Source organism: Stylophora pistillata, chromosome 13, assembly GCF_964205215.1.
Source record: "Stylophora pistillata chromosome 13, jaStyPist1.2, whole genome shotgun sequence".
Lineage (NCBI taxonomy): Eukaryota > Metazoa > Cnidaria > Anthozoa > Scleractinia > Pocilloporidae > Stylophora > Stylophora pistillata.
Genome location: NC_142531.1, coordinates 20659189 through 20673957, shown reverse-complemented (window position 1 = coordinate 20673957; position 14769 = coordinate 20659189). Strand labels below are relative to the sequence as shown.

General features: G+C 37.0%; 1 protein-coding gene and 1 pseudogene across 1 annotated transcript; both read right to left on the bottom strand.

Annotated features, from left to right (window-relative positions):
• Positions 1-611: 611 nt before the first annotated feature.
• On the bottom strand, positions 612-7688 carry LOC111336300 (replication protein A 32 kDa subunit-B). Its single transcript, XM_022942371.2, has 10 exons — positions 6728-7688; positions 5806-5828; positions 5329-5430; positions 5129-5242; positions 4426-4539; positions 3679-3716; positions 3272-3425; positions 2616-2768; positions 1841-1932; positions 612-1389 (listed from the first exon to the last, which is right to left on the bottom strand). The coding sequence occupies exons 1-10, from the start codon at positions 6741-6743 to the stop codon at positions 1305-1307; spliced, it is 891 nt and encodes a 296-aa protein (XP_022798106.2). The 5' UTR covers positions 6744-7688; the 3' UTR covers positions 612-1304.
• A 5897-nt stretch (positions 7689-13585) lies between these two features.
• Positions 13586-14497, bottom strand: LOC148718108 (uncharacterized; annotated as a pseudogene).
• Positions 14498-14769: the final 272 nt, after the last annotated feature.

Genomic DNA, 14769 nt, shown 5'->3' with positions numbered 1-14769 from the left:
AGCCCACTTAACTTAGCAGCATTACCCATCAAGCCAATTACAAAAACTGTACAAGGGAAAAATGTAGAACAATAGGCTTAACCTGTATTTCTTTCTTTCCACACTACCATTGGTAGAAATCAGATATTTTGATTGAACATGGTGCCTATCAATCAGCGAAAAGAGAGTCTAACTCTAATCCATTCGAGATCTCTCTATCACTGAGAAATAAGAAAGCAAAATAGTATTCACGAAACATTATCTCGAAGAAAAGATGATTAAGAAACACAAGCAAGTACTTGCCAAAAAAGTGACTAAAAAAGAGGTGTCTACCAAAATTGAAATAGGAACGTAACAAGACAGATCATTTCTCGGAAGTAGTGGTAAAAAATTTTCCGTTCTCAGGTTTGAGTAAGTATGGTTAAATATTGGGCCGAGCTTATCAGACAAGGAAAATAGCTGATTTCACTATATACGTTTCGAGTTGGCGACCTCTTAGGACCCTCGCTAGAGTGTAGGCAATATTAGTAAGGTTTCAAACTTGGATATAGATGCTGAATACCTTAGGGCACAAGAGTATCTAATTCTTAATGTTACGTTTAATTGTCTTGCACAAAAGGTTGGGCAAACAGTGACGGTAGAAAAATTTATTTAGATTTTCAGTACTTATTTAGCTCAACCTATCTTTAAGGGCATCTTTACCCCAAATAAGTTGAAAAAAATCCATTGAATGTGCACCTAAGTGACCCAATCGAGACTGTGGTTACAAGGACAAAAAAAAAACCATAATCACGAGACTGCTAACAACCTGTTGAAAAAGGTTAAGTTTGCACTGGCACTATCAAAGGGTACCAACAAAACATAATTTATTATCTCTGGGATAAAACTGTTAAAATTGACAGCTAGTGATTAAATTCATTTACATGTAGCTACTGAGGACAACCCAATTAATGCACTAATACTTTAGTGAATTAAGTATAGCCCAACGAAAAAACAAAAGAATGCAGACAATGCACAAACAAACACAACAACTAAAGCCCCACAACATGGATAACAAAAACACAACTAACTAGAGTGTCTACCAGGCATCATGTTTTCTTTTCAAGAAGTCAAGTATGGATTTGCATCACACGTGCTCAGCACATATTTCTTTTCACCACAGTATGACAGCATAACATTTATGCACCTCAGCTGTTTGAGCTATGAGGTAAATGCTTGGAATTTTGCATCTGACTGTGGTCTGTCATGATATTAAGATCTGCATGTTTTGGAGCAGAGAGGGAAAAGTGTGACCTTAAGGATGAGAAACTGTACACTAAATCTTGTCAATAGCTGTCTGTAGATTTGAAATGATCATCATCAATGGTGGAATAGATGTGACCTTCATTGCTGAGCCACTCTAAAGTGGTCCTAAAAAGAAAAAGACAAAAGGAGCTTCATTAAGGCACTGTGTAAGTCTCTGAATGTTTTGTGCCATCCAGAGTTTTGACTAACAATTCAGATTTAACCCCTAAAGTGACTAGCATCTAATTTCTCCCTACAATATCACCCCTGAATCAAACAAGTTGTTTAGGTCATGGCAATTAAGGAATTATCAAAAAACTGAAGAAGCTCTTGCTTGTTAAACAAATATTCCTTGTCAGAGAGTATGCATACTGATGTTTGGCATAAAGGAATAATACATTGTTTAAGTCTTTTGTTGTTTTGTCCCATCCATAGTTTTGACAAAGAATTTAGATTTAATCATGAATTTTCTTGCAAAATTTTCTGTCAGCATTCTCACTGTTTCCAACATAAATAAAACATTTTTGATTCTTGGCCAAGACGATGCTTAGCCACATATTGTGAAGGCCAACCTCACCTGATTTGTTGTTCTGATAGTCTCACTTTTTGTTTAATTTCAGTTAAGGACATGCCTTCCTCATGTTGGCACGATGTAATCATACTGTGAATCTGAAGCACAAAACTCATATTTCTACAAACCCCAAAATAAGTACAAAATCACAAATTAATTAGAAAAAAAAGAAACTCCCCCTTCCCAAAAGTAACACTTGACGACACATTAGTAGTACTCAGTGTAGTACTCAAAGTGAAAACCCCTCCATTTTGGAACTGGAGCAGCATTGCACTGGGCTTCCCTGATAATTTGCCAGTACACAATTACACTATTGTGTGGAGAGAGGCACTGTGAACACAAGGGGCTGCTTATTTAAACAAAGTTTAGCTCTTGTTTAACAAAACCAAGTTCTTAACTATATATCTTGAATCTAGCTAAATCTTTTACACAAACTTTTATTTTTGCAAATAGTGTTAAGAGGGCCAAAATTTAGAAGAAGAAGGACATTTATTTCATGAAAATAACCCTCTTATAGATTATATGTAAGCCCCACTGTTTGCGTAAAATCACAGTTTGGGTTGGACCTTGTCTAAATAACCTGCCCAAGGTGTTTTGCCCAAGGTGTTTTGCCCAAAGTGTTTTGCCCAAGGTGTTTTGCCCAAGAAAATAATGCACCACCCTAGCCAGGTCTCAAATCCACACCTTTCTACCCAGAGTACAGTGCAATAACCACTTGGACACTATGCCTCCCATGGTACTAAGTGGTAAAACATAACAAAACATAATTTTTGACTCAAACCTCGTTTTGAATACCACTGAGCCCAGCAATTGTTCCTCCCACGTTTCCTCCAAATCCTTGGTTCATCTTGCCTGGTGTTGTCATCTGACCTTGAAAGCCTCGCCCAGGAGTTGAGTGTTTCATAGGAGTTGTCATGCTAGTCATTTCAGATTGCTATAAGTAAAGAGAATATCACTGAACAAAGCAGAATCATAAACATCAAAGATTGTAAATGATTGATGGAAAAAAAGGTTAGTTGGTCATTCCTATTTGTGCAGCTATGCACAAAAGGCCTTGACCAGATAATGTTATTGATTTCTGTTGGTTGCCAGACTGTCAAGCTGCACTCATGTTGAGCCTCTGTCCCTCTTTTCCCTTTCAACAGTTCTCCTTCAATTGAAAAACCTTCCATAACTTGCACATATTTTTTTGAAAGTATGCTTCTAGGTTTAACATACATTTCTCTCCTAGGAACTCAACTGATTACCATATCAAAGAAAATGTGTAGCTAATTGGCTAAGGAGATAGTTACAATATTGAGACAAATTAGCCAAACAACCCTTCGTAGACGGGCCATTATATGTATATCTCTCAAGACAGAAAGCAGTGAGCTGCACCACTGGAATTCTTTTTCACAACAAACTTATCAAAACAGGACGTGTACGGTATCACATTACCTTGCTTAATGCCAAGTGAGAATGAATAACCTCAATCATATGATAAGTAATTTCATTAAAGTCTGTGACAGGATTTAGGCTGTAGGCTATTAAACTGCGACTGTTCTCCCTGAATGACTTGAGGTGACCAATTACTCTAACATAAGTGTTTTCCCTAGAAAAGGAATGAACATATAGGTTATATATTTCTATCTTTTTGAGTCACTTTACTTCTGCAAAAAACTTGTGTTTTGGTTTTCAGTACTTGTTTTACATTATTGAGACTGGTAACTTTTTACTGCCTCCTCTGAGACTTGTTATATACTCTGCAAGCTGAACCATTTCCCTTGAAATACAATTATCTATTTCACACAATGCTTCTGTTCTTGTATCTGTATACTCATTATATTTTAAAAAGTTTACCATACCTGCAGGATGATCGTTTGTCTTTCTCTGCATCACTTTCCTAGAATTAATTTATTAAACAACAGTTTGATGATTTAAGCTGAATTAAAAATACTCATACAGTTTAAAACAAGGAAATCTGCAAAAGAAGCAAAATTAAACTGCACTGTTTCACTAATCAATTCACAGCTTGAATGGCTTTATTGATTGATAAATTAATTGACAAAACGATAGATTAAATAAGGTGAAAGTATCAAGAACACAAAAAGGGGACAGTTTCTACAGAGGGTTAATGCAGTTGGTTATATTACTACTGATTCAACAACATAACTTAATAGGTTTGTTGAATAAGCAAAGTATTGAAGACAGTTTTATGAACTAATTAAAAATACTGTAACAATGTTAATTTATGTATGTTAAGTTAATTCATACAGTTTAGCTTACATCAGAGTTCCCGGATGTATTCATCTCTTCACTCGATGTGCACTTGGCTTACAAGATTAAATGTTGCGTTTAGAGACTCTGGTGCTTCATTGTCTGTCTTAGCGAACACGTTACAAATACAACAAAATGAAACTATCGTTCTGGTGTAAAATAAAAAAAGGAATTGTGAAATTTAAAATTTTAGAAGCATAACTAAACACAACATTTGCATTAAATTGGTTGATTACTTTATAAGTCCAGTAAGACTGCTCAAGTGGACAGAGCTAGAGTAGGTTAACCTTTAACTAACCACAATACTACTTCACATGAAGAAGTAAAAATCAAACCTCGTTTTCCAGCCATCTTCTCACAATGATATCCTCTCCAGTCATATCATTAATTGTATACATAATATTTGTTGCTGACTCTTGAGCATCCCGAATGACACCAACAACTGAAACCTAAAAGAGCATTTAAAATAAAGGGTGTAAACTACAGGTTGCAGTTACAAAGCAGGGCTTGACACTAACTATTCAACTTACTAGCTAAGTGGCTGGTGACAACTTAGATGTTACAACAATTTCAATTTCTTTACTCGCCAAACTGGCTTCTGGAAACCAAAAACCACTAGCCAAAACTGAATTTCTTCTAGTCTGTGGCTAGTTGGCTACCAATACGTGTCAAGCCCTGATAGAGGTAAGTGGGTATCATTACAAATAATGGATCTTATAATTAATCAATTGATGTGAAAGGATAAAGAATGTAGAGAGGTTTGCTGTTTATTGCAAGCAGGGTTCCAAGGATCTCTGTTCACAAGGTGTTATCTCTTTCACCCATTAGTACAACTGTAGTTCTCCATGTTGTCTGTTGTACGATTATTGTGATTTAAGTTTGGATAATTTGACACTGGATCAACTACTAATCCCCTTATTGATATTTTCTTTATTTTCCACTCAAGTATTGTCTGCTTGAATTTGTATTGATAATGTAGGTGTTGATCACTGGTGGTAGTGAAAGAGTTAAATATCCATGACCAACTATGGTACACACCTGGTTCAACTCAGTATTCCCTATTTTGAAAGTGTCTTCTGTTTGGTTATAAGTCGCACTGTGGAGCTGCTTGATAGAGCAGGGAAGGATGGACTGGGCTCTCATTGGAGAGCGCTGAAAAACAAGCCATTAAAAAAAATTATTTAAGTCTGTTTTTCAAGTTTTAACAAATAATTAAGCACACAATTTGAATGTCTTACTTTTTTCTCCTGAGAATCTGTCATTGGGGAACCAAATCCCCCTGCATCTTGCATGTAGCCTCCACCTCCAAAACCACCACCACTATTAAAGCTATCCATTGACTAATATAAACAAAGAGCTTGCCAGTGAGACAAACTGATAAAATGCAGAAAGTAAACAAAATAACATCACCGCAACCAAAGTTTCATTTGCAAAAGCACTGACAGAAATAATGTGTAAGGCAACTCTCCCAGTCTGAAAATACAGTATGGTAGCTCAGGCCATAATCATATTAAAATTTTGCCCAAGAATTCAGCAAAGAGGGTGAAGAATTTTCTGTTTTCTAATCTTTAAGGAACACTTGGCTATAAATGACATAATTAATACAGATTATTGAGGGGTTGGAGAAACCAAAAGTTTTCAGTTGTGTGGATTCTACTGAACTACACATTACATTTTTATCAGAATCATTTTAGCCTTTGGACAGCATTAAGTACCTGATATCCACCATCAAACTGATCTGAGAGAAATCAAAAAAGAAAAATGGTTGGCATGATTCACTTTTTCATGAGTGATTCACTGGATTCAGAATGTCATATTGCCTAGAATGTTAATGAGTTTTTCAGTGATTTTGTCAGAATACTATGTTGTTTCTCAACAAAAGAAAGAAAATAAATAATCATTCCGGAAAGCATGCATTCCAGACAAGCCAGGATACGACTGTTCCCCGGAAAGATATCCATATAACCCCATACATTAATAATGCATTCCATTTCATAAAGACTAAATATAAAGGTTTCTTTGCAACATTCTATCCATAATTCATGTATGGGGTTATATGGAAATCTTGCCCTGTTCCCCATTGGGAAAACAGTTCCCTTAACCCCAATGCTTTCAATATAATACGAATTACACGACATAAGTTGCTAAACAACGCTCCAGGTCTCAACCGTGACACTGAAACACATGGAGACATTACAAACTGGTGTTCGACTACATATTCCTTGCAACTCATAATGCCTAAAACCTCATTTACAATTAAAGTGAGACAGTGCAAAGCCCAATCTCCCAACAAAACGTGTCGCTAGGCATGAATTGAGCCCGAAATAAATCTCTGCACAATTTTTCAAACAATTTAGAAAACATAATTGAACATTTACAGAACTAGTCGAATGAAGAGCTGTTTGACTCGCTCGCTTTGCAACATGGTGAGGCTAAAGACAACATAATTCAAATAACGAAAGATAGGTATTGTCGCAAACGTGTACGTGTAAAACAAAAGTTGGAGACAAACCTGTGCATTTGAAGTTAAAATTCAATTTGGAGTCAAAACGGTATTTCACTTTTAACTGGCTAGCTAGACTGGCTAGAATAGTGAAAAAGAAAGCTAATACAGTAGGCCAGAAGGAAAGTACTTACTTGTGTCGTTCCACATGTTTGTTTCGCTGGTTCTCAACGTTCTCGTAGAACTCAAAAAATCTAACGATAACCTCAATGTAAATATTCCGCGAACGCGAACAACACGAAAATTGGCGCCAAATCAGGTCACACTGCGCACATATCAGCGCACATTAGAAAGGGTAGTACTGCTGCCCAGAAAAAAGCGCAGGGAAATTAGAGCAGGTCCGTTCGGTCCGTTGGACTTTGGACAGAGCTGAATCAGCTGAATAATGTAATGCTACGTCAGTGGGTTGCGGTCAACAACGCGGGCTCAAGTGTCCTAGGTCTAAAATTAAGCGAAATTAGCGGAAAATAATAAGGGCTGACTTTTAAAACCAAGGACTCTGTTTTCGTCGAAGGCATTTTCCTATTTCCAGAGATTTTAAGGAGAAAATTAATTTTTGAAAATTTTTAGGGGGTGTACCAAGTTTTTGGAGGTTGTTCTGTAAAAGAAAAGCGGCAAGGAAAACGACACCTCGAAGCAACAGAGTAGGAAATCATTCATGCGAACGACTCAAAATCCGTGTTTCCGCGGCAAAATCTAGCGCATGCGTGTACGTTATTCAGCTCTGTCGGTTTGTCGAGTGTTATAATTTGGATATATCAACAAAGTTGAAATGGTAAATTGGCCACCGTAACGATTACAAAAGCTGACGTTTCGAGCGTTAGCCCTTCGTCGGAGCGAATAGAGGAATTGTGGGTTATGCGTGCTTTTAAAGGTGGAAAATGGAGCTACGTTATTGGTGGGAACATGGCAACGAGAAAAACAAGAATAAATTAGTGGAATGAAAAGCGTTCGTTGATCCCTGTGGGATTTAGACTGCCGGTTTGAAAGATGAGCTTTTGTTCAAGATTTTTACGGCTTTCCGTGCTACCTAAGTGTAAGGAAAGACCGCAGATTGCCATATGTTGCTTAGAATGATTAGTGTCGAGTGTTAGTCTCCCTCGCAGCCGTTTTTAGTCTCGTCACGCAACGCTCCTCCCCACAAATGGTGATAGGTTGAAGTAGCGGAAAGGAATGTTGTTCGAATGTGAGCAGCCGTTTGTGGGGAGGAGCGTTGCGTAACGAGACTAAAAACGGCTGCGAGAGAGACTAGTTGAGTGTATGTCCTCCAGAAAAGGACGGGAAGTTAAATGAAACCATCATCTTTTGAGTCCAGTAGGTGAAAGAGATTATATAATTGGACTCAGTTCAACTATTATCTAACGTGCACTCGAATGCCTGTGGAGAGATTCCTGAGTAGCGTTCGTGAAAAATACAAGATCTCATTAATAATTCTCTTTACTGTCTGCCATCATAGTTAGTATGGACAGTATGGACGGAGCGCAGCGAGGTCCGTACAAAAAAGACCGAGGGCTGATATTCTTCCAATACGGTCCCGAGCAAGCTTGGTTAATAAGAGATTTCTATACGACTGAAGTTCAAAGGGACACAAGTGCGGTATCATTCGGGACCATTCGGGACCATTCGGGACCATTCGGGACCATTCGGGACCATTCGGGACCATTCGGGACAGTGCCCGGTCCAATACTGAGAGAATATTGACCGGCAATAGAGCATTTTGATTGGTTGATTTTAGTTATTGGCCCTCTGACTGCCCGAGTCGTGTAATAAATATTATTAGTAACCTTACCAAAGCCCATACACATATTCCTGAGATGCCAGCTATAAGAAGTGTGAGGATGACAATAGGCCAGATCGTCTCACCCAGTGTGTTGAAGATGATTGAATTGGCTTTTCTGTTGAAATTTTTCACGTTCATGATCAGAGAATACCCTGAAGTTTTAATGAGCTCCTTAAACATTAAACGTGACCCGTTGTAGTTTTCACCAGTCAAAAACATCTTTAAAGGACGCGTGATTGGAAATGCAATATCCGAGTTATTCTCCTTCATATTTTCTATAAAATCCGCTGTAGAGTTAAACATCGTGATATCAATGGATTCAGCGGTTGTTGGGCGCTCTGGAATAAAGCATTTGCGAATAATGTGGATGAAGAAGTCACTTAAAATTCCCCTTTCGTTTTGGTTTCGAACGGAAATGGTCAGCGGAGGATGGAAAAGAACTGATAGCCTTGGTAGTGATGCAGTTTCCAGTCCTTCCGAGTCAACTTTCCAGATCAACACAACTGTTGTTATGAAAGCGAAGGTACTTCTTCCTTTTAAGTTCATCTTGTGCCTTTCGAAAGCTTATGCTTGAAGCTGCAAGATCAATGTAGGGCTATGTATACATATTACTTCCACTGGTATTACAGAATTTTCCGGGTGCCAATTTTGAAATCGGCACTCGAAATAAATTGAAAAAATCCATCAATCTTGTTATTTATTGTTATGTGTCTTCTGCAGGTGAAAAGACCTTACCGTTACTGCAAATGGGAACTAAATGCCTTAGGATCAGCCAGTGAAATATTGTCTGAAATATAGTTCTGTGTAAGGCATTCAGTTTTTATGGTGTGAAATAAAATCTTTATCCAGCAACTAGCTCTCAAGGCTAAATATTCCCTGCATAAAAGAAATTTTCTTTAAGATGAGCAGCACGTTTCTTACTCAGAATCATCCCCAAAGAGTTAACTGATTTTGCGGGAGAATATAGGGTAAAAAATAATTGAGTTAGTTTGTTTGACGATTAGATGCTGAGGATTTTCAAATATCGAGTTTCTCAACCTGAGCATTATTATTTTTCCTTAACATATCAGAATCATATGTAAAAACATATGTACAAACATAAATATTACTGAATCTTTGGAAAAGGTGTCATGATTTCATATTCCCAAGATTACTTTTTTGCCTGCCATCAGATTTTAATACTCTCATTTTCTTTCAAAACAGGAAGAAGTTAGATTCGAGGCCAAACCAAAAGAGATTAACACTTCATGCACTTTCCCTAGAGAAGCTAAAGCTTCAAGGTAAATAATAATTACCTGGAAAAAAACACTCAAACAACTTCCTTTTTGGCAATATTACTTCGATCCGGCCAATTAACTGTAAGTTCCTTCAAGCGACACTCCTTTATGCAAATGAAAATAATTGTGTTACAAAGCTCTACACTATAAAAGAATCCTTGATATACTTAATGATAATAATAATAGTAATAATAACTTTATTTATCCTGGTAAGAAACCGGTCAGTCGATCAAGATATAGATCGACTGGTATCAATCGGTGACCAGTTAAAAAGAATTACAAACTACTTTTAAATCATCAGAGTGGAATTCAGAATCTTTTTTAATCCCAACTTCGTGACAATACCGAAAAACATCTTTCCCCTTCTTTAAGCCATGACAGTTTTTCGTGCATCGGTTTTCGACAAGTAACTGGATAGTAAGCATTGCCAATTTTTGGCAATGCTTACTATCCAGTTACTTGCTACAATAACGACCACGAATTACAGCGTTTTGTTTTGTTCTTGAGTAGTTTTGATATCAAAGAAACACTTCGTCAAGGCAAAGGTGAAACCAAATTAGCAAGTGGAACTTTTAAAGGTATTAGGCAGTCTATTTTGGTACAATTTTCTGCAGGAGGAAGCATATTTCTTTTAAGCTACCTGTCAATGATGACAAATTGTACATTTTGACGGTTACTTTTCTGAGTAAATATACTTTTTCGTTGTCGAGGAAGTCTTTTGTTCTCATTCATTAGAGGTCACAGTTGAACTACACCCGGTGAAATCCTTAACTCAACACTGTCAGGCTGCGAGCCAGCAATTCATGTAAGGTGGTTTATTCGCGGTGAACAGGTTTCAAGCAAAATTACGTGATATCAAACTACGGGTTATCTTATTGATCAAAATATTCAGAGAATAAGGATTTCGTTCCACATCCAGGTTCCAGGTTAGAAACCTTTTTCTCTTTAATTTTGTTCCCAGACGCAGCTCTATTTTTGCTGAATTTTGGTAACTAGGCTATAGAGTGGCCCTTAAGGCACGATAATCGTCAAATTTACATCTATCCTTTCGCCTTTAATGATTTTTGTACTTCCGTCATTTTTCTAAACTTCAGGGTGAGTTAAATTCAGTACTAATAATAAAAATAATGATAATAATAATTTTAAAATGAAAATAGTCATTACCTACAAAAATCGACAAATCTTAACTGCTGGTCGTACAAAATTTTAACCCCGTTAAAATATCTCTGTTAACTTGAAATGTGAGAAATTCGTTATGTCATATTTTGTTAATGGCGTCGGATGTATAAAGGAAAAGTCAAGTCGAACACTTCCTCCTGTATGTGAAGACTCAAATCTGCGGCAATTACCAAGTCAGGTGACATGTTTTACTGAATTATTGTTTCCCCTAATCATGGAAGATTATTCAGATAAACATGTCAAAATCCTGAGCCGTCTGATAATCGTAACTACCAGGCAAGAAGGTCTGTTTGCCTTCATTTAGATTTTGCTAACCAAAACATGTACAAGCTGATTTCCTTACCTCATATCACTCTGAATTGCCAACGCAGAAAATCGTATGTTTTTAGGAGACTAAATGGCTAATATAACAATTTGGCCCTTAAGGCTCGGCTCTCTATCATTACGTCGCATCGCCAAACGAAATGCTCTTAGAATCTCATGCAAGTTGAAAGTTCAAAGTGATAAATGTTTGAGCAACTGTAAATCCCTTTTTTTTTTTATCACCTTAGAAAAAAATTTCAATCACAAGGTACACATCATTCTAGACTGTGACACCATTCGATTTTAAAATCTTATTACTCTCGCTAGATCAGTGAACTTACCTTGTACCGAAAAACCCTCTTTGTAATATTAGCAGAAGGCTTCACTTATTTAAGGTACTGGACACACGCAATGCTTTGAGGTGCCACTTAGCAACTTGTCAACTTTTGAAAACGGTGATGCCATGATCATCTTGTACACAAATACTTCAAGGAAAATAACTGCCTCCAAGCCTGAAAAGAAACAATGCGGTAAATATTTGAGAAATTGTTACCTGTTATTCAATTCATTTTTCAATTGCATTTCGCGCCTGCTTTCAAAGATGTTGCTTTGTGTAATGTTGACAATATTCAGCCCGCAGCAATTTGCAAATCAATTAGGTTTACTTTATAATCCACCTGCTCAGAAAGAGCTCTCACATTCAAATGCCGTAGGAACCGGCACAAATTCAAGTGTCAAAGTCCGTAAAAATTGGTTCACGGGAGAGCTTTCATTCAGTCACTGCTATTCATTTCATTGCTGCATCAAAAAAAAAAAAAAAGAAAATTAAGATGCCTGTTGATCTTTATTTTACTCTCTTTCCTTAGTTCTGAATTCTCATATTTTTTGTGTAGAGTCATTAAATATTCAAGAGATGTTTACCAAGTTTGAATCAATCTCGTAGCAATGTTTTCGAAGCCAGACATTCTGCACACATGTATCTAATATATGAGCAATAGTAAACGCAGACAATTCAACGGTGTGCGTAAGAAACTGGTCTTTAGATAAGTCGATCCTCACCAGAAAATGGCTTCTCTTTGAGTTGAATGTTCTCAGCCCAATCCCTTAGTAATGCTTTTCGAAACCAGACATTCTGCACGCATGTATCCAATATATGAGCAAAGATAAATAAGTCAATGCAGAAAATGTAACGGTGTGCGTAAGAAACTGGTCTTTAGACGAGTCGATTCTAGCCAGAAAATGGCTTCTCTGTGTATCGAATATTTTCAGCGCAAACTGAAGTGTTGATTTTTGAAAAAGACACAAGACATTTCAATAATTAGTCACAAACTATTGTTATCAATCGTCACACCTTTTTCAAACATGAGCCCGAAAAAATTGTTAAATATTTACACCGGAACAATATGCATCGTAAATTGTTTGGCAGTGCAACGTTTCGCCTATAAAAAATGTTATACAAGGAAATTACTGAACATGTTGCATAAATCGGGGTAAAATCATCATTACTTATGTCTACACTGTCTTAGTTATTTCTCAAAACATATTCCACGACTTGCTCTTTCTTACCAGCTTAATCGGGCAAGTAGCTGCGGACAAAAACTGAAATGAAGTGTGTGTGTGTGTGTGTGTGTGTGTGTGTGTGTGTGTGTGTGTGTGTGTCGGTGTGCGTGTGCACGTTTAATCAACTTGGAGCCAGCTATTGTCTCCTCCGTCCATGACAGTTACCTGACTATCTAAGAGGTGAAAACAACAGCCCATTTCCGAATTACCCTTGGCCTCTTTTTCAAAACGAGGCCTGGTGCTCAACCATTCTTGTGAAAATGAGTTTAATTTGCATGCGAATATTAATGAAAACTTATTATCCTATGCATAGTTAGTAGAGGAGACTGGTTAGGAAACGCGGCAAACTTCAGTCGGATAGGTTATTGTTCGATTTTATCGAGGTCACGTGACAATGACCCTGCACACATAAATCCAAAATGGCGCCGCGGACTTGTTTCGACAGTCACGTAGCGTTTAAGTTTTTGGATTTTCTCCGTGATCGAGAGACATCTTACCTTCAAAGTATAGCTAAAAGCATTAATCAAGTCAGTGGACATAATGCCAGGTGAAAATTTTTCAGTATTTGGCTGTGGAACGTGTAGGAGAAGTAAAGGAATTGGAATCTGGAAGCTACCGGCGCCGCGAAACGCAGAATACAAGAAGTGGCGAGAAGACTGGCTGAAAATAAATAAGTTACTCTATGTTAGATACTTTAACCATATAGCCTTTATACTCATTTTTGTCTATAAAATAATCATTAATCAGCAATATTTAATATGTTGCAGGTTGTAGCTACCGAATTAATCTTTTGTAATACAAGAATTGGCGAGAAGACTGGCTGAAAATAAATAAGTTACTCTATGTTAGATACTTTAACCATATAGCCTTTATACTCATTTTTGTCTATAAAATAATCATTAATGAGTAATATTTAATATGTTGCAGGTTGTAGCTACCAAATTAATCTTTTGTAATAAATTACTTATTGACAAATTGTGGCAGGCTCTTAATTCTAACTATATCTGCCTTTCTTGTTCTTTGCTGGCTCTACAAATTTCCTTTCGTAGTGTTTCTGTCTTCATTTGTTTACATTGAATTTTGTGTTTCTGTATAACATCTTTGGCCAGTAAAAAACACTGTACAGTAACATATAAATGAATAATGCTGTCCAAAACATCTTTTGCAATGCTGTTATCTACCACTGTGTCTGAGTCCAACAACATGGTGTTATATGCTTAGACCAATTGAACATCACAAGCTGATTTGGATTCTATCTTAACATTGTCAATCTTCAGCTGGAGACTTCCTGAGGTCAGAATCCTAAAATTATGTTCTATTCTCTTAAAAATTGTTTGAGCTTGTTTAGAAATAACCCAAAGTCCACCTCGGTTTAAAGATGAAATTAGTTTTTGACTCCCTGCAACATGCAAATCTTCTGCTTTGCCAGCTTTCAGTATTGAAGCTGTTTGTTCAGTATGTGCTGTGGGATTATATACATTGTTCACCTTGCTACAAAGCTTGTGCAGTACATATCCTCCAATATATTGTAGCCCTGCCATTTCTCTATTACACAGTTTAGTAGGGATATTGGGATTTGGTGATTCATCTTTCTGTTTGCTGTGAGCTATCAAACAATCAGCCACTTTGGTACTAAGCAATGTTGCCGCATTACTTGACAACCCCACAAAAATCTTTGTTGAATTGAGGCCTATTCTTGAATAGTACTTCGAGTAGAATTGTTCTGCATTTTCAGTTTTAACCAAACGCATATACATGGATTCTTCTTCTGAGAAGTTCATATTTTCTTCATCCCAGGCAATCGTATGTCTTCGTAGCTCTTCTTTTACGCTTTGAGGGTAGATTTTCTTTCAATTTTTTTATCTCGTGCTTTCATTGATAACGCTTCGAAGTCTTCAGCGGTGAATCTGGCTTCTTGAGTCGGTTGATTTCACCGCGCTTGTTCCTCCTTATGCTTTATTGTCTTGTCTTTTTAATCCAGCCTTAGTCTTACATTTCTTTTGGCACAACTCGCAAACAATTCCCTCTTCATATTGAACCGAAAAATCGAAGACTTTCAGTAAAAAAAAATATGTTG